At 38.7% G+C, this 19921-nt stretch overlaps 2 protein-coding genes across 2 annotated transcripts in view; one reads left to right on the top strand and one right to left on the bottom strand.

The window, feature by feature from the left end:
* The first annotated feature begins 2122 nt into the window (after window positions 1-2122).
* The window catches only part of LOC123523941 (uncharacterized), a 40420-nt gene continuing 22621 nt past the window's right edge, over window positions 2123-19921 (top strand). Inside the window, exon 1 of the mRNA XM_053542652.1 lies at window positions 2123-2255. Within this exon, the coding sequence (XP_053398627.1) occupies window positions 2220-2255 (36 nt within the window). The 5' untranslated portion in view covers window positions 2123-2219. The remainder of the gene's footprint in view (window positions 2256-19921) is intronic.
* On the bottom strand, window positions 9449-18605 carry LOC123554986 (uncharacterized). Its single transcript, XM_053542669.1, has 3 exons — window positions 18434-18605; window positions 9846-10434; window positions 9449-9553 (listed from the first exon to the last, which is right to left on the bottom strand). The coding sequence occupies exons 2-3, from the start codon at window positions 10423-10425 to the stop codon at window positions 9483-9485; spliced, it is 651 nt and encodes a 216-aa protein (XP_053398644.1). The 5' UTR covers window positions 10426-10434; window positions 18434-18605; the 3' UTR covers window positions 9449-9482.

Genomic DNA, 19921 nt, shown 5'->3' with positions numbered 1-19921 from the left:
CGCCCCCTAGCACCGGCTTAAGCGGAATTCTATTGCAGTATAATTGAGTGTACTCAATGATCCCAAAGGACCAGGAACTATAACAACACTGAGTAATCCAGTGGACTTTCAGACGGTCGGTGGTTCTATCCAGTGTCCGCCTGAAATGAAGCCTTTAGAGCCACTTGGGGTCCACTTCCACTGTCAAAATTCAAAACGATCTATGCGTCTGTCGGTGTGACTTAAAACCCGACAAAACAAATAATTCAGCCAATCCATATGATTTCTGTACTTTGTATACCACATTACCACATAAAACTTGATGAATAACAAACTATTTGCCTTCGTTCGTAAAACCATTTTGCCAGAGAGCTAGCATGTTAGTTCAATAAAATTGTTAAAATGATGCTATATAGACCTCTGACAAAGTTTATAAAGCCTTCTTTATTTTATTTCACATTTTCGTCAGATTTGTTAATAGGGCTGTCCGATCAGTAACTTGTATTCCTACGGGAATAATTTGTGCACCCCTTGCCGCATATTTGTTTGTATATTGTTATTTAAGAGATTAAAATTATGTTGAGCCTTTCTCCTGGCAAATTTTACTCCTGCATTAAATATTTATGCTCCTTAAGTATTCAAATGTTATGTTAAAACAGATAAAACAGCTGTCCAAATAGATGTTATACATAATTACATGGTTAGACAAACCACTACTTTCATTAATGCACATGTATCCATACCACTGCATCCTCATTGCCTTCCCTGTGATAACATGAGTTATAGATATACACTTGTATTTCATTGTACCTGAATACTAGATGCATGTCTATTTCTATGATACAAAGGGAAAATGCTGAATGACTTTTTCAGTTAGTTTGAAGGGGATGTATTTATATAATCATATTTCTATGATATGTCTAAAATTCAACTGTGACAATTACTCAGTATGAACAATAACTTGATATTACATTTTTAATTACCCTAGGTCTGAATGAGATAAGTACAGCATTTGAATAAAACAGAAAGCTGAGAGAGACGATCAACGACACAAATACAGATACAAGAATGGTATTGTTGATGGCTTTCTCGAGCAGTTTGAGTCATATATAAAGGCATTTTGCCTGACGGATTATGTGCTAAAGCAGTGCAAGCGGATTATCTACCTGAAGAAAACTGTCTTGCTAAAACTAAAGTTTTCTTTGCCACATTCATTTACATAAATAATTAAACATTGTAAATCTAACGGTCAGCAAGTTGCTCGACAAGATTCTTCTATTTTAGTACAAGTACCATGGCAGATGAGCATCATAACTAGTCATGATCATATAACATGATTATTCGCCACCCTTCGTCCTAAGAAAATTTAGCTCGAAAACAGGAATGAAAAAGGTAGTGTATATGGATTAAGCGTTGCATTACTTTTGCTTCTTTGCTTGAGGTCTTCTTAAGGATATACGTTTTGTGGTTTAAGTCACACCGACGCAATACATTATATGCTGAAATCTATAAGTTTCCATAAACTAGCTAGATACGGTAGCTTCCTCAAATGAAAGAATTCAAAATCCCAACAAGAGTTCTGATCCCGTAGCATAGCGGGGTAAGTGAGTCAATATCTGCGATATCAACCACTATCCACGGCGAACCAGATAAAAATATTTATAGACGATTCAAACTTGCCAGCACACAGGAAGAGTATTCCCGATGGATACATTCCCGATCATTTGATACCCTACATTGTACATTAAATTAGACTAAAACTAACAAGTCTTATTTTATGGTAAAATGGCCATTTTTGAAAAAGGAAAAACACAACTGGCAAATAAAAATACACATATGGTAGTGGTATACACTGATTTGAAATCAGGCCATCTTTTATGTATAACGGGAAACGTCTGTTATTTTGTGATATTTTTATGATGCAAACATATTCACTATGTAAGAAAAAAATCAAATTTTGTAACTTTTATATTTCTGTTGGTGCTTTCTTTGGCAAAGTGAATAAAGTTCTTAATCCGATAAGTTCTTAGATTTACATCAGATGGCACGCTATTTTTCTAAGATAGTTCTTGATTTAGATATACATATTTCGATTTACGTCCACAATGTTATAATATGGAATTATATGGGAAGACAATTGGTGGTCTCTAACCAACAGTCAGTCGTAAATAGTTTAGCGATTTCCGTCTTCAGCGGAAGGGAACGACAAGTCTCAGATTTTGGAAGTATTTACTCTAAGCATGGAAATAGGAACTGAAATAAGTCAAAAGATACGAGTAAGGAATTTAATTATTCTCTACACATAATGTTTTATTTGGCTTTGAAATTTTTATGTTAGTCCTCTATGAGAATTCCACCATGTCCACTGCGTGCGCTGAATGTTATGCCTCTTCTAGATACATAAATTATTCCGAGCCTTCTCATTGATCCTAGCTATAGCTACAATAACTTAACTGATGTTGTTTTCATTTTGTGATGGTCATGTCATTGCATAACCCAATTTCGTCACCAAACCATTGACATCTGTGCACTGGCTGCGAAAATGCATGGTGACGTCACACAAAGTTCGTAGCTACTGGTTGGTGACCCAGAATTTCGGACGGCCCAGAAAATCGAACAGTCGCGTAAACGCTTATTTTGGCGTAATTTTTTTTTTCTTCTTGACAAGTACATAGACGTTTGCATTATGTGCAACATCATCTGCAATAATTGTAAATCAGTAAGTTAAACTTTTAAAAATGGAATATTTACATTTGTTCACGAAATCTTGTGACAGCTCTCACTGGGGGAAGCTGCATGTGCTTCACAGTGTGGAAACGGTATCAAGTCAAAACGTCCCCTAGTCAGAACGTCCCCTGGTCAAAACACCCCCCATTTTGGTCAAAACGTCCCCCATTCAGTTTAGAATTTGGTCAAAACGTCCCCCTAAGTTTTTTTGTATTAGATCTATTAATTCTTTTTAATTAATTCATATCTTTTAAAGGGTTTGAAACTTATGGATTATGTTTTGATAATACACAAAATTTTATGATTTATTAGCACCTTAATTAATGCAATCAACACCTATCAACTATACATGGTTGTGCATTAATTGTGCTGAGGGCTTAATATTAGTAGGTGTTATAAACCTATTTATCACCAGTAATTAGGTGTGAACATTTATGAAGGGAAAATCTTTTCTTCTATACAATCTAAATTTGTGTAGAATGAACAAAAATCCTGATCAGAGTTATAACTTTATTTATAAAACATTAATAAAACATCAGAACAGTCACAACTGCATAGTTATTAAGTAAAAATCACATATCGCACTATTCATTCACTGTTCTACACCAAGAAGTCAAATTCACAATATAATAATTCAAAGTGTTCCAGCTACACAATATCAAGAAGTCAAATACTCCTATGCTAGTTAATGTTTTTATCACAATTATTCCTCCTCGTGAACTGTTGTAGTGAGCCTGCGTTTGTAAATGGTGCTCATCTTTTTTAGCAAGGAACTTGCAGACATAACCCCTGCACGGTAGCTGTAAAAGACATAAGAAACAGTTATAGGAGATAGAAATGACAAATTATGCATAAGTAACTGAAAAAATATACCGTAGTAAGAGAATGATATTACTGAAAAGAATGTTTAACTTAAAACATTTTTACACAAACTATAAATAATAATACCTTTTTACACAAACTATAAATAATTTTCCGAAAAAAATCTCTTATCATGCTGTTGCTGGAAGAGAAGAGTGTTATAAAAATCATAAATTTTTTTATCAAGGCAGTGAAATACTAATAGCATGAACATAATCACCTGTCCAAAGTTGCGAATACTCTGGCCAATGCATGGACCTTTACTTTAAGATAATTACTTCAAATTTTAAGATTTTAAAGATAAAAGAATGTTCTTAATGAATATTTTGTTATCTTAATTTTGATTTTTTGGTCACTAATACAGGTTTCCTCATGGAACGACCCATTATTTCTTTTTAATTCTGGTACTTTAAAATAAATATTTTTTATTTATTTCTCATTCCATTCAATATACAGAATCTCTTGATTGAATTAACACCTACTGATAACACATTATCTCCTCTGATTGGATTAACTTGACAATGCATTGATTACTTGTATATTTGAATTTGTTTGCTTTCATAATGTGATTATGATCTGTATATTGTTTATTTCTTTCTGACCAGATTTTACAATATTTTATAAAATAAAATACAAATATTATTAAATGGTAAAAAGTAGTTAATCAGATTTTGGTCAGCTAATGGAATGTAAACATACAAACTGTATAACTCTATGTAATGGGCCTTTTTGTTCCTTAAATAATGTATATATCTAAATAATGTATAATTTTCTATGATGTATAGTTCAGCCAGAAAATTACATATTTGCCAAAAAAGTAGTTAGACAATTCGGAATATGATAAGTATTCCGCAAAAGATATTGCTTACTGAAGTCTAGTAATTCAAGAAATCAATAATAATAATAATAATAACATGAATATAACTTACCTGTGTCACAGGTTCTGTGTTGCCAGCTGCCATACGAGTCGCAGGCAATGGCATGTTGACGCGGTCTGACTTCGTTTCTACACTTAATGCAAGGATACTCCATAAATACGTTATCTTATAAAAGCACCGATATTTAAACAAATAACAATCCAACACACTATTCACAGAGATAGACAGTATACATACACTAGGATACTAAGAAAATTAGTGGTTGAATATAATAGTTATAACTTTTTCCACATTATTTAATTATTGTGCAATTAAACTTTAGATACTTAAAAAATAATTGTTTACAAACATCTTGTTTTATGATCCATTATCCCTTTGTCCTCATGCAGTTGTAACAATTTCATTTATAACATAACAACATTATAATTTCATTTAATTTTATTATTAAATAACAGAAACATCACTTTTTCACTATATAAACATCAGATATAATTTCACAACAATGCTATAACATTCTATAACTAATGGTTTACAACATTCTAATTAAAAACTATGCATGTAAAACAGTATAATGAACATTTAATATTTACCAAATTAACTTAATTAATATGTATTTACATATGTAATTTTTAAGGGGGGTGTTTTGACCTGGTAAATTTTGGAAGAGGGGTGTTTTGACCAGAAAAGGGGGACGTTTTGACCAAAATGGGGGGTGTTTTGACTTGGGGACGTTTTGACTAGGGGACGTTTTGACTAACATCCGTGGAAACGATTGAACAACCAAAACGGAAATAGCGATGTGATTTCAATCATTTGTTGAAATATGATAAACGTGGTCTAACTTTTTCGATTGATATTTGGATAAATGTCAAATAAAGGTATGTTTATTACTTGAGATGTGTTTGTAAAAGCATGTTTCAAAATTTTTCCAGTCAATATAAGTCCAAAATGACTTAAATGAGCGGTAGGTAAGGTGAAATCAGTTGATTACACGGGGAATGTTTAGATCATGCATACCAACATTGAATGAGTTTTATAAAAAAATAAAACAAATTTTCTGAATGCATGTCACATTATAAGAATTTAGTGTATTTTCTTTTTCATTGATAATGATTTCAACCTTAATTCATCCCTTATTTCGTTTTAAACACAAATTTGCGGTGCTGTGTATTGTATTGTATTGTACGCCTTATTGAAATGATAGTGAACGACTTATTTCGATTTTACACACACGATTGTACTACTTATTGTAAATATTTTAATACGATTTTGTCCATATTGAACGGCAGATTGTTATTACAAATTACGATTAAATTCTGATTTCTGTCTGTTTTAGGTACAATGAAGCAATATTAGTGTTATTATTGCAAAGAAACGACACCAGACTTTGAAAACATAATTAAACACAACTTTATTCCAAACTGACGAAAACATACAAATTAAAATCGAAACACACGACAACATTGAAAATAAGACAGTTTTATTCACAAAAGATTTCCAAGTAATCCCAAAAGAAGTTAGCAATAGCAATTTAATGATGATACCAATTAAAGAAAAAACAACAATAAAAATAAAAAATAATCCACTAATAAATTAGAATCGCCCTTGAAAAAAGTACCAAATAATAATAGCAAGTTTAGCAATCCAAATTTAAAATAATGACACTCGAAAAAAAAATTAAGGAGAAGAATTCTGTAAGATTGTGTGTTTCATTATTATCCTTTCCAAATTATTTTGTATAAACTACAATGTATGTATTTAATCTGTACATGCAGGGGTTCCACTAGACCTGAAAACCCAAGAGTCCCAGGACCTTTGGCCCAAATTTTGAAGGGTCCTTTTCGAAAATACAGGAGTCCTGTCCCAACACGTCCATATAATTGACTATATTTTTTTATTTAGTAATAGGTAGATCTTTACATAAGAAAACAATAAACTCAAGATCATGTTACAACATAATAAAAATGTCAGTTTCAGGACATATAGTCTCAGATTGTAAACTAATAATTATAAAAAAAATCATATTATTTTTATTAGTTTTTTTTTCAATATTTCATTTAATTTTTGATAACAGAATAGTGCTATAACACTCCATTAAAATGTATCCAAAATGCACTATCCGGATACTGGTACACTTTCGGAATGTCATCGGAAAGTAGTTTTTGCTCAGTTTACCTGGCCAACTTAAGCTAAATCAGAGATAGTTCTTCAAATAATGATGGTACTTATCATTAAAAACTGCATTGAAAGTCAGTTTTTTTAAGGAATTTTGGAAATATGCATATGACATCGGGTGTAATTAGACTCGTGAACGGACATTCTAAACTTATATTTGCTTTCGAAATTCATCAAAATTTGCGAAGTTTCTTGTTGAAATTACGGTATGATCACTGAACAGTGGTCTAATTTAAAGTTGGCATGAAAAAATCTTGCAGGGCACTTTTCACATGCTCGGTAATCAGCTGCTTACGATAATTTAATAATTGGCGCCTTTTTTTGACAGTACACAGGGTCAATTAATTTCAACACTTCATTGATTCTTGTTACCTATGTGCACTCGCCGTGACGTAACTTGCTGATAAAAAAATCAGCGAGGCATGTCTACAGGAGAAAGGGCGGGATTTAGCAGAAGATCAAAGGCAGGAGGGCATGACCGCGAGTGTTTATTTTGAATACACGTGTCTATCGTGGAAATAGTTTTACTGAAGGAAATGAATGATAAGAGGAAGGATTATCAAAGGAAAATGCCCCCGGGTCCTGAAGGACGCACAGGCAAGTATCATGCCGGGTCCTTTGAGCGTCTTTTGAAAATCTCCCGGGTCCGGAGTCCTGGGTCAAATGGAACCCCTGACATGGATAACTGGGAATAAAATATGTTTAAAGTGAAAAATAAGGCTTAGGCAAGTTTTTTTTTTTTGGATTTAATGTCGCACCGACACATGATAGGTCATATGGCGACTTTCCAGCTTTAATAGTGGATATTGTAAACTTTGTTTTCTCTGCCTAACAAAACGGGATAAGAGTGGGTTATACTTAGCAATTGGTTGTTTGCTCCTCTAGCTGTGCACTTCTGCTCTGTTGGGCGATCAGCTGTTCAACTGAAGTTCCGTGCGCAGTTACCGCCAAAAGTTACCCCTACACCGGCTAAACTTCCGGAGGTATAACACCACTAAATACCGATGGTGTCCGCTAGATGGAGTACCGTCACAACACTCCCCCCAACTTTATAAGGAAGGGCTCAGTCAAGTATGGGAGAAATGCTGTCAATGGGACTGAAAGTACCCATGATCTCTTCGATCTATTGGAGGTGGACTGAAAGTCCTCTGTAGTGGTCAGTGTTGCATCACACTATTTTTGTGGTTTCCCAGTCAGGCTGGAAGCTCTGTGGAACCCTTGGTACTGATGTTGGATGCTTTGAAATATGAATACCCTTGGCAAGTTAGAACAGCTGGCTAAAAGCACTACTGTCAAACTTCTTATTTAATTCTAGGCTTTATTATTCAGTATCTTTGACGTGCTGAAAGCTACGTCTCTGTCTACTGAAGCGTCTTACTGGAACTGGTCGTGGTACAAACATTGTGCGTTTGCTACTGTGATTTCCAGGATTCGTTCTGGTGTTGTTCCTCGGTGTTGAGCCACATTCATGGCAGCAGCGTAGAGCTGGCTTGGAGACGATACATTGGTTCCCATCGTCTTGAAGTATGGAGCGTCAGATTCCAGGAGCAACCTGTTTTCTTCAATGGCGCATAAAGCAGCAACTTGCTCTGGATCGAACGACTGGACCATGTTGGTGAAACCAATGTATGTTCGTGGAAACACTCTAACCATCTTTTCAACACATACTGATTACCTGCGAAGCAGTGGAGATGAATGGATGATTGGTGCGGACTAACTTCTTCAAAAAGTGCAGTAGAAGTAGAAAAGCTTCTGTTCCGCAGTCGCCTCTCATTCCACGGCAGTGTACAATCAATACATGCTGATCCTGGAGCTCTGGCAAGATCTTTTCCAGTAAATCCACTTGGTAGGACCAATCTTTTCTAGGCTCAGTGTGGTCTATGCCTATTTCTCCAAATGCCGAGACCTTAGGATGACGCAAGAGCCTCAACATGTGTTTAATGTCCTCATTCAGTCTGCGATGGCTACTGCTGGCATGTTTTGGATGAAATCCAATTGCCACAGACATATCCTCTGGTAATGAAGATAAAGTTCGCTCGGAAGGATACGATGCTGGGTCACAGTAGACGGCTACAGTGCCAACTAGTTTGACACGTTTGTCATTGTCCACTGAGACTTTGTTGAAAATATCCTCCAAAGTACCATCGGACAGATGCAACTTTCGCAGAGTTCGATCCAAGTGGAAATGGCTATCGAAGGCCTCTGGTAGTTTTACTTCTGGCTCGACCCTTTGTACCTTTTCTACGCCTTCCGGGGCTCGGTAGTTGTCCTGCCAATAGCGTCTTTCGTCCTCTTGTAAAGTGGCAGCTATTAACAAAACAGCTCTCCAATGTATCAGAACAGCGGGGGAATTTGCTGGTTCCAGTGTAAATTGATCAGGAACATGGACCCGAAGAAAGGTACACATATGCTTCATGGCTTCCTTCTGTACTTCTGAGATGCGGGTGTTATCTGCGGCGCTCAGAACTTTCTGGATAACCACGAAGGAGACTAGTTCGTCCAATGTTGCTGGTCTGCCCAGAAGCCATCTAGCCGCTTGATTCAAGGCATTTCGTCTACTTCGAAGGACTCTTTCATCGTCAGGTTTGAGTCTTTCGTCAAAGACCTCTGGAATATGATGTTCAAATGCATGAACTTTCGGGTATGTTGATGGTTCCAAACAACCCGGAATCCAACACTCGAACTTCCTTCTTTCCCTTGTCTTTCGACCTTCATCAACGGTTTTACGCACCTGACGCAGTAGGTCATCGGTCTTCGTTTTCTTCAAAACAGGTACTGATATTGTTATAGGCGGCAGTTCTGTGGCACTTCTTTTTCCCACCTTGGGTTGGGGTGCTTGCACAGACTTTTCCTTTTCTACTGTCACAGTACGTTTGAGCTCTGGGACCGATGAAGCCGGCAGTGCTGTCTCATGTTTCCTTTCCTTCTTGGAGCTGGAAGCATCAAGAGGAACCCTGGAATCTGGTGTTTTTCCTGTGGTTTCAGCCACAGTGGCAGCACTGGGAGCTTTTTCATTCCTACTAGTCCTTGGATCTGTGGAATGCCTTCTTTGCCTAGAATCGCCGTGTGTCTTTCTCTTGTAAAGTCCAGTTGCCTGGGCTTTCTTCCCTGCGATTGTGGAAACCTCTGCTGCGGTCTTTTTAGACTTTGTTGGTTCATCCAAAGGTGCCTTGATAGGAGAGATTTTCACCTTTCCCTTGTTTAACCTTGGTGACCTTCTTGGACTTGGTGCCAACTTAACCGTAGCTTCTGGATCGACTTCCATGTTGGATGCTTCCTGTCGACCGCCTGATGTTTTTGACTTTGGCGTATCCAACAAATACAACAAGTCTTCCTCTAGATCCAGACTAATCTCGCCCGTACTTTCCTCTCCCTCTTCTTTTTCAAGACATTTGTCTTCTGACGGGGCTTCACTGGTTGGTTTCATATACCGAATGTCTTTTCTACCCCGTTCAGGATCATAATCATGGGAGACGACTACTGGGCGGGCTTTTAGTTTCCACACGTGTTCGGAAATCCAGTCCCTATTAGCCACACAATAGGTTTCCATAGCCTGGGCTGCTGATTTTAACCACTGGTCATGTGACTTCTGGTTACGGAGGACTGCCCTTTTCTCTTTAACCAAGTTGACCATTTTCAGCATGGCATCAAGCAACTTTGCTGATCTGTCAGGCCCTCCGATGTATCTCGGGCAAAGAGAAAGTTCTTTTACGAACACTTCTGCAGGTTTGAACACACGTCTTTCAGCCAGGTATTCATCCACTACTTCTTGAAAATCCTTGGTCGAGTTCAATTTCTCAGCCATGACTATAATCTGAAATAGAAAACAAAGAATATATTTTCCGTACATAACTGTCATTGTCACCGTCTTTTGTCTTTGCATGTTTTGCATCTGTACTTGTCAATGTCAAGCGCATCTGTAGCGGTGATGTTGATGCAAGATCCATGGAACCATTCTTCACAGAAGTCGCATTGAATCATGAATCTTCCTTGCCAAGGCTTTCTGCAAACGCAATAGACCTCGTCGTCTTCTTGGTCATCATGTACGGTAGTATCTGTTTCTGCGGGAGACTCCTTGTATTTCGTTATCCATGCAGGGAGCTTTCTGTCCTTGCAAGGCATCATCCGGTCATGGTTGGTAACGAATACTGCATTTCGCAATTTCACCCGGTACAGATAAGCTGTTATCTTCTTTGTCACTATGGCTGGACCTTTCCACGGAGAGCATAACTTGCGAGATTTCCCCTTGTGGGACGCTGTATCTAGAAGATAAACAATGTCCCCTTCAGAGTACGGTCTAAGCAGGATCCTCAAGTCATAGTCCCGCTTCATACGCTTCAATGAAGTCTTTATGGTTTCTCTCGCTTTGTTGTGTGCATTCTGTATGGTCTGGAGAAGATTGGCTACATATTCTCCATACTCTTCTGGATTCTCTGCCCTTGCATTAGGAAACATCAGCTGGGCTGGAGTATTCACTTCTCTACCCAACATTAACTTGTTTGGTGTGAAACCAGTACTTCTGTTAACACTCGCCCTCATTGCCATTGCAATTTGTTGAATATTTCTATCCCAGTTTTCTTGTGATTTGCCTATAAAGCATCTTACGGCATCCATTAAACTGCGGTTAAAACGTTCAACCTGACCATTGCTGGCTGGCCTGTAAGGCGTTGTTCTGGATTTGTGAATGTGTAATGCTTTGCATACAGCTGCAAACAACTGACTTTCAAAGTTTCGCCCTTGGTCTGTGAAGATCTGGAAGGGAAAACCAAAACGTGAGAAGAAGTTGTCGATAGCGGCTTTCGCTGTCACTTCTGCCTTCTGCGAAGGTAGGGGTACACATTCAACCCATTTCGTAAATTGGTCCACCATCATCAAACAATATTTGTTCCCATGTGTTGTTTTTGGCAGAGGTCCCATGAAATCTATATGCACGCGTTCCATGGGTGCTCCAGCGTGAAACTCTGTCAATGGAACTCGACCGTATCTTTTGTGCTTCTTGTTTTTGTTGCACACATCACAGGATAAGACATATGCCTCGACATCTCTAGACAGACGTACCCAGAAAAACTTTTCCTTCATCTTAGCTTTGGTTCTTGCTATTCCTTGGTGCCCTGCTGCTGGAAGATCGTGGTGCCATAGTAAAGCCTGTTCTTTCAAACTATCGGGTATGACAAGCTGGAGATCTTCATCTTCGGCTTTTGGACTTTTTCTGAATAGCACGCCATCAATCATTTGGAACATCTCTTTATTCAGCCAGTAATACTTTGTGTCTGGGCTGGAAAGGAACAAACTTCCTTCATCTGGTTCTCGTCTGTTCTTGAGCCAGTCAAGTATGAACTGTAAGTCTTTGTCCTTACCCTGTTCTCGTTCCAGGTCTTCGAAAGTGAATCCCCAACAAGAAGACTTTTCTGCACTAGCTTCATTTGCTGTTATCACTGAACAAACACTAATGAAACTGGCTTCCCCATTGCACGGTGTAACAATATCAAAATGCGATTCACTCCCTTGCAGGCCTGTTACGTCTACGGAAAGTATACTGTCTGCAAGACTAGTATCTTCCCTTTCTGGAGAACTGTATGGAATACTTGTTCTCTTCTTCTGGAACTCGGTAGATCTTGGTTCACTCAGTGTCTCACTGGTAGGACCTTCATCCTTAACACTGGATACACTTTCTAGGTTTGACTTGTTCTCATCTGCAGTTGCCCCAATTGAAACTTTATGTCCATCAGTGGCTGTCTTACCCGTCTGTACACCTAGACCAACTGCTTCATCTACATCATTTGTAAACTTGATCCAATCTCGATCCGCTCTAGTACAGTAATGACAACCCTTGCATGGCAAATCTGCAGGCTTTATCCCGGATACATAAGCTGAACATGGCGTCAGAGTTTCTGGTCTTCTGGACAACGCGTCCGCATTACCATGTTTAGCTCCAGGTCTGTGCTTTACAATCATGTTGTATTGGGAAAGCTCTTCAATCCAACGAGCAAGCTGACCTTGTGGTTCCTTAAACTTCAACAACCAAGTCAAACTGGAATGATCTGTTCTCACTGTGAACATTCGTCCTAGAAGGTAATGTCGGAAATGTCTTGTGAACCGTACTATTGCTAGGAGTTCCTTTCTTGTAGTGCAGTAATTCTTTTGCTCTGGAGTCAAAGTGAAGCTGCTGTAAGCGACTACCTTTTCTTCTCCATTCTGCACTTGAATAAGCTCTGCACCTATAGCCAAATGAGAAGCATCGACATCCAGGATAAATGGATCCTTTGTGTTTGGTAGAGTTAACACAGGTGGTGATGTTAGAGCTCTTTTCAATGCTTCAAAAGCTTTCTGTTCTTTGTCGCCCCACTTGAATTCGTGTTTGCCTGTCAAATTGTAGAGCGTCTGGGCCATTTCCGCGAAATTCTTGATAAACACCCTGTGGTAGTTAGCTAGGCCTAAAAATCTTTCTACGTCTTTTGAAGATTGTGGCACCGGCCAGGAAGCTACCGTGTCAGTGTCATGCGAAGCCATTGCCAGCTGGTTACTGCTGACTATTCTTCCTAAGAATTCCACTTCTTTCTTAAAAAGAACACATTTTCTTGGCTTCAGCTTCATGCCATACTTCCGGAAACGACTTAAAGCTTCGGCTATATTGTTCAAATGTTCCTCAAAACTATTTCCCATTACCAAAATATCATCGAGAAAGGCCAATACTGTTTTCCACGTCAAACCTCTCAGGATCAAGTTGACCACACGTGAAAAAGTTGCTGGAGCATTGGTAAGACCGAAACCCATTCTGACATGCTCGAATAAGCCGTACTTTGTCAGAAAAGCCGTCTTCTTTCGATCTTCCTCCCTAACTCGAACTTGCCAATATGCTGAATTAGCATCTAGTTTGGAAAACCAGACACTTCCGGAAAGCGTATCTAGGCAATCTTCAACCAATGGTAACGGAAATGTATCTTTAACCGTGACGTCATTCAAGGCCCTGTAATCGACACACCATCTGACTGTATTGTCACGTTTTCTTATCAGAACAGGTGAGGATGCCCACTCTGATGTAGACTCCTGAATGACACCGGCATCTAACATCTTCTTCAGATGTTCCTCTTCCTCCCCGACAAAGCAAGCTGGAGTACGCCGCATACGTTGCTTTATTGGTTTGGCATCCCCGGTATCAATTTCATGCTCAATCGCCGTAAAGTTTCCCAAGTCAAAATCTTCTTTGGCGAACACATCTGAAAATTCAGAAAGAAGTTCTGCTAACCTCTCACTTTGCTCCCTGTCTAAATGCGTAGTAGAAGCTTTATACAACTCTTTAAGATGATCTGGTATATTTGGTTCATTTGGTGCTTTTGGTGTAGCCTTCTGGCTAGAAGAGCTGAAAGCATCTTTTGCAGAAGACTGTTCACTTTGTTTTACAGCATGGCAGGTAAATACATCAGTTTCCTTCTGTAAACTCTTTTCTTCCAAGATGGATTGCACTTCGTATGCTGTAGCAATAACCTTCCCCTTCTTGAACGTCCTGTAGAAGTTTGTAGGGTTGACTAAACACACCACGGGCTGTGTATTCGAAGATCGGACTGTTCTTGGAATAAGAACACCAGAATTTGTTACGGTGTCATTTGGCTCAATGAAGTAGTCTTCAAGTTGATTGTCGATCTTACATGTTATGCGAACAGCTGTATTTGGTGGTACTACAGTACGTTTAGTCACTGTGATTCTTGCTACAACTGGATTGCCTTCTTTGAACCTGGTATTCATGGGTATTCGCTCCCCGTTCAAAATAAGTGTGTCAGAATGCATGTCTAACAATACTCCTAAATGATGGAGGAAATCGTGTCCCAACAGCATTTCATCACTTATGGGTGCTACATAAACTCTTTCCTTGAATACTTGGGAACCCAACTGTAGATGTAAAGGTGTTGTACTAAAACCCTTCAAAACAGTCTCTTTATCTGCCATCTGCATAACAACCTCTTTAACTTTAGCAGGCTTGGTCCTCAAATTGTTATAGACTTTTGTAGACAAGATGGTAATTTCTGCACCAGAGTCTATACGAGCCTTGACCTCTTGATCAGCTACTTTCAGGTATACATACGATGAACCTGCTTGAACTTGATGTACACTGATCGTTTCTTCCTCTTGAACCTCTTTAACTGATTCAGGATTGGGACTTGTTTTGTCTGTAACTTCCTGTGAACTGAAAGCATCACAGTTGATTTGTTTATTGCCTTCGCTAGACTGGTTAGTTAGTGCAGTTTCTGATTTAGCCGCAGTCTTAATTGCATGTTCAGAGCTGGAAGCTTCTGTAACATGAATTTGCTCTGAGCTGGAAGTTCTTGTTAACACTGATGGAGGATTGTTGTTCACTTCAACATCTTTTGTGTAATGGCCACCTACTTCTTTTCCTTTGGGCTGTAATGTTTGGCCTTTGCATCCAGCCCTTCCTTGTTTAAATCCGATTCTGCTCTTCTATTTTTCGATTGCAGCCACTCTTTGTACTTTCTACATTTTCTTCTTAGATGCCCTTTAGCTTTACAGAAGTAGCATTCTATCTCGGATAGACCTGAAGTTGGTGGTTTGTCTTGAACTTCCGGTTTCTTTAACTGCTCACCTAACTTTCTAATTGCTTTGGCAATCATGTCTTCTACCCTGGTTTCTGACAATGAACCGACTGCATTGACTGAAACATCATCTTTTGCTTTTCGGCTTGGTCGTCTGCTATCTACTGCTTGCGAAATGTACTGGTGATGTTTAACGGCATTCAGTGCTGCTGACATACTCTTCGGCCTTTCAAAACAGGCGTGTTTTGCAGCTTCTCTATCAGTACACCCTTGGCAGAACTTCGAAATAGCTTCCTGCATACGATGGTATTCTGGTAAATCTCGAAAAGCAGTTGTGGCGAGGGTAAGACATCTATCTGCCCAGTCTTCAAGAGATTCTTCAGTTTTTTGTGAAGCCTGCTGAAATTTTGCTCTCGCTGTTTCCGTTAATTCTTTTGAACCAAATCTAGTTTCTAGCTTCTTCATAATCTGACTGAAGGAGTACTGTTCTCCCATTCTGGTTGTGATTGTGAAAAAGTCTAGCGCTTTGCCCTCTAAGCTCCAATTCAAATAATCTCGGCATTCTTCTTCAGACCAATTTAGAACAACCATATAACTTTCAAACTTCTGTTTAAATGACAGCCAACTGGAAGTCCCATCATACTTCAAATTTTTCGGAAGCCTTTTTGGATCGCCCCTTCTTTCTATAGAATAGCGTCTGTAAGATCTGCTATGTCTATAGTCATCTTCGTCGTCGCTGTCGAAGAAGTATCTCTGGTGACGGTATGCTTCATAATAACTGTCACGTCTGTTTGGCGACCTTGACCTTGAACGTCGACTGTGCCTATCTCTAGAAGTTGAAACATCTCTATAATATCTAGACCCTGATGATCTTGAATCGTCTCTTGCCTGAAAGGCTGTAGACGAATAGTGACGTTGCCTTGAACTTGACCTTGACCTATCTCTATAAGCTCTTGGGTCTATTCTAATATGGCGTTCAGTGGAGCGGTATCTGTTTCTATCACCCGATCTGCTTCTACTTCTTGAATATCTTGAATGTCTTGACCTTTCAGATGACCTTTGTGTGTAACGTGACCTCTGGTTATCATCATATGACCTTGACCGATGACGTGGTGAATGTCTTGACCTTTGACTATGTCTCGTATCCGAAACCGGTGAAACTGGTTCTGGAACATGTTCTGGAGATGTAGTCGTGTCATGCTTTTTCGGTTTTGCAGCATCGTCTTGCCTTTCATCGTATCTATAATGTTGATGATTTCCAGTTGTCCCCGTGTCATACAACCGAGAAGTTGATTTAGTGTCATCTGACCTATATTGATATCGGTTCATGTGTGTTGACCTATTTCTGGACGTTGATCTTGATGCTGACCTTCTATGGTAATGTCCATTTTTCAGTATACTATATCGTTCACGTGACCTGGACCGTCTATCTCTTGACCTTTTGTATGGAGACAAAGACTCTCTTCTGTAAGTATCACGTGATTTTGGGCTGTAATGTTGATACGTAGACCTTCGTTCACTCCTTGGTGGTCTGGAAGTCATGCGTCTTGGCGGAGATCTGAAAGACCTATGCCTTGACGGAGACCTATGTCTGTAATGCCTATCATCTGGGTAATAGTCAGACCTATCAACATCATAGTACCTGTCGTAAGATGAATCACGTGACCTTGTATGATGTGATTTGCCATTTCGTGGTGAACTGCTTCTATTTGTAGTATCTTCCGTATGGTTATGACCTGTGGTGCTATTCCCTTTTAAATTGCCTGTTTCTTTCTGCTGAGTTAATCTATTTCTGAAAGAACTAGATTGATCTCCCCTGTTCCTAACAGTATCTTGTTTAACCCCTGACGGCTGTAGTTTAACAGAACTCTTTGGTCTTGCACCTGTATCTGTTGATGTGTTTACAGCAGCTGTTTCAATTGTTGATAACGAGGCAATTAAATTTTCTATATCTTTATTACCTATACCTTGACTATAGCGTAAAAGATAATCAAGTGCACCTGTTAGGTCATGAACATTACTGCTTGAAGGTAACTGTACACCTTGGGCACTGCCTTGTGTTGACACCCTTGGCCTGGTATTAACAATGGTATTGACTGTTGTTGTTGTTATTAAGGGGGTTTTATTTACTGTTGTTGTCATAACTACAGATGTAGTTTGGATGTTATTTCCTAATTTTGTTATGGGTGTGGAAAATAAAGGAGCTTGAATTGACCCAGTGGTACTGAAAGTAACCACAGGTGACATTTCTTGTGCACCTCTCCCCTTCCCCTTCTTGAAAGTTCTTCAGGTGACATGAAGTTAATAGAGTCTAAGACATCTTTTGGTACTTCTCCTGGGAATGCCAAACAGAAGATGTCCTTTGTTATACACCCCATATGTGTGTCTATAATTTAACAAATTGGCAGCTCTTCTAGGCCCAATGCATGGTATTGACCTCAGTTCTTCTTCAGAAGCTTGATTTATGAAAATCATGGTCAATGTCTATGTCAATCAATGTCGGTCAACAATAATTAATTTTGTGTATGAAATACTCAAAATTATCTCAATTTATTTGAACCGAAATATTATGTGTGCTGTCAAACCCAAATATTTTTCAGACTAACTGCAGTTGGTTCGAATGTAGCAGATACACTACTAATTCAAATATTTAGACCGGCCACCCAGACGCTTCAATAAATATTTGATTTTTCACGGTAGTGTATAGGTTACACTGGTTCGAATGCGGCACTGGCCCCTTGAGAATCCAGTTTTCAAAAATAAAAAGCACTAACCTGCAGTGTCTTTCAATATGTATAGGTGGGTCCTGTAGACGTCCACTCTATCTTGTTATACCTGTAAAGGGCTTTATTGAGTATGGGAGACTTTCGCAGAGACAGAGGTTTCCTTACCCAGAAAGTAATAAATTACTTGTCAGAAACCTACAGCTAGATATATCTTAGCTTGGTAGAACCAATGGTAGAACCCCTTGTTGATGTACAGAGAGTACTTTAGACTGAAAGTCGTGAAAGCCTCTTTCTGTTCAATATCAACTTTATTTCAGGCAGAGCTGGATTAGTGTTTAGAAAACACTGTAATATTAATGTAGTAAGGCTGTTCTTGAATTTTTCCCTAAGTAGAAAATTCCACGCGAAAAAATCCTAAGGTGAATTTAGCAGCCTTCTACCAAATAAAATTCTGCCAGCGTAATCCAATTTATATCCTCGTCGCCATTATTGTAAACCTTGTTTTCTCTGCCTAACAAAACGGGATAAGAGTGGGTTATACTTAGCAATTGGTTGTTTGCTCCTCTAGCTGTGCACTTCTGCTCTGTTGGGCGATCAGCTGTTCAACTGAAGTTCCGTGCGCAGTTACCGCCAAAAGTTACCCCTACACCGGCTAAACTTCCGGAGGTATAACACCACTAAATACCGATGGTGTCCGCTAGATGGAGTACCGTCACAACATGGAGTAAGGCCCCAGGTGCCTCTCCGAGCATTATTTCATCACGAGCGGGCACCTGGGTAGAATCACTGACCTTCCGTAAGCCAGCTGGATGGCTTCCTCACATGAAGAATTCAGTGTCACGAGTGAGGCTCACATCGATGGGGGGCAAGTGATTTGAAGTCAGCGACCTTAACCACTCGGCCACGGAGGCCCCGCTTAGGCAAGTTATGTAGTCTAAATGAACAACACTCGAACAAAAGCTGCTTAGTCAGAATAACATGAGAAAAGGAAAAAAGGTTAGAAAGTGTTTTAAAACTACTTAGATTTTTAAAATGCTAAGCATGATGTATATGTTGTAATACCAATCATATTGAAGGCTATATTACACGAGAATGAGGTAGTGCCAGCGTTTACATTGCGTGTTTCCGTCATTTGACAAAAATATTAACCTAGGAAGAGAAAGAATGCCACTTATTTATAGCCCTCAACCTAAAACATGTGTTAAAAAGATTAACCCGGGAAGAAAAAGAAAGCCACTAAGCCCTCATCCCAAAACAAATAGCCTGATGACAAACTATTATTGCACAAATTAGTTATTGTATGTACATTTGTATATTCTGAAACTGCATGATAAATGTTTCAAGTTCTTTCACGTCCAATACCACTGGCACTGTCTACAAAATCTCTCCAGTTTCAACAGTTAAATGAAAAAGAATTACTATAATTACTCCCAGTTAATCGCTATAAATTTTCAATAAAATCGCAACAAATCGTTCACATTATTGTGGACAGTTTTCAATAAATCGTTCAATATGAAATGACACATTGACTACAGAAATCGGTATATTTCTACGCAAATGATAAATACCTTGTAACGCATGAGTTTAAGAACAATTTATTGACAATGCAGGACTTCTTTAATATGAATCTTATACACGTCCATTATCAACTAGAAGGGAAAACTTTGTTTATTCGTGTGACACTTTCTGAAGTTTCAACAGAAATCGGTGATTACTTTTGATTACGGTAGCATAACGACGGTATTTAACACACATACTGATGAAATCTAAGACGAATTATCTCTTCAATGTATAATTTATTGACTGCTTACAGATAAAGACGCCTAAACTCCACTATAGTGTAAAAATAAATGAAAATAGCAGCGGCGTGTAAACCCAGATACTGTGTATGTCGTATAATCACATCGCTATTTCCGTTGTTCACTGTTTCTACACTGTGTGTGCTTTCGTGCATACATGTTTTGATGCCCCAACATTATTCACGGGGAACTCATCTACAATCTGCTAAATGCGGACGAGAAAATTGCGT

Source organism: Mercenaria mercenaria, chromosome 1, assembly GCF_021730395.1.
Source record: "Mercenaria mercenaria strain notata chromosome 1, MADL_Memer_1, whole genome shotgun sequence".
NCBI classification, from domain to species: domain Eukaryota; kingdom Metazoa; phylum Mollusca; class Bivalvia; order Venerida; family Veneridae; genus Mercenaria; species Mercenaria mercenaria.
The sequence above is the reverse complement of the archived record's forward strand: the minus strand, read 5'-3'. Positions and strand labels throughout refer to the sequence as shown.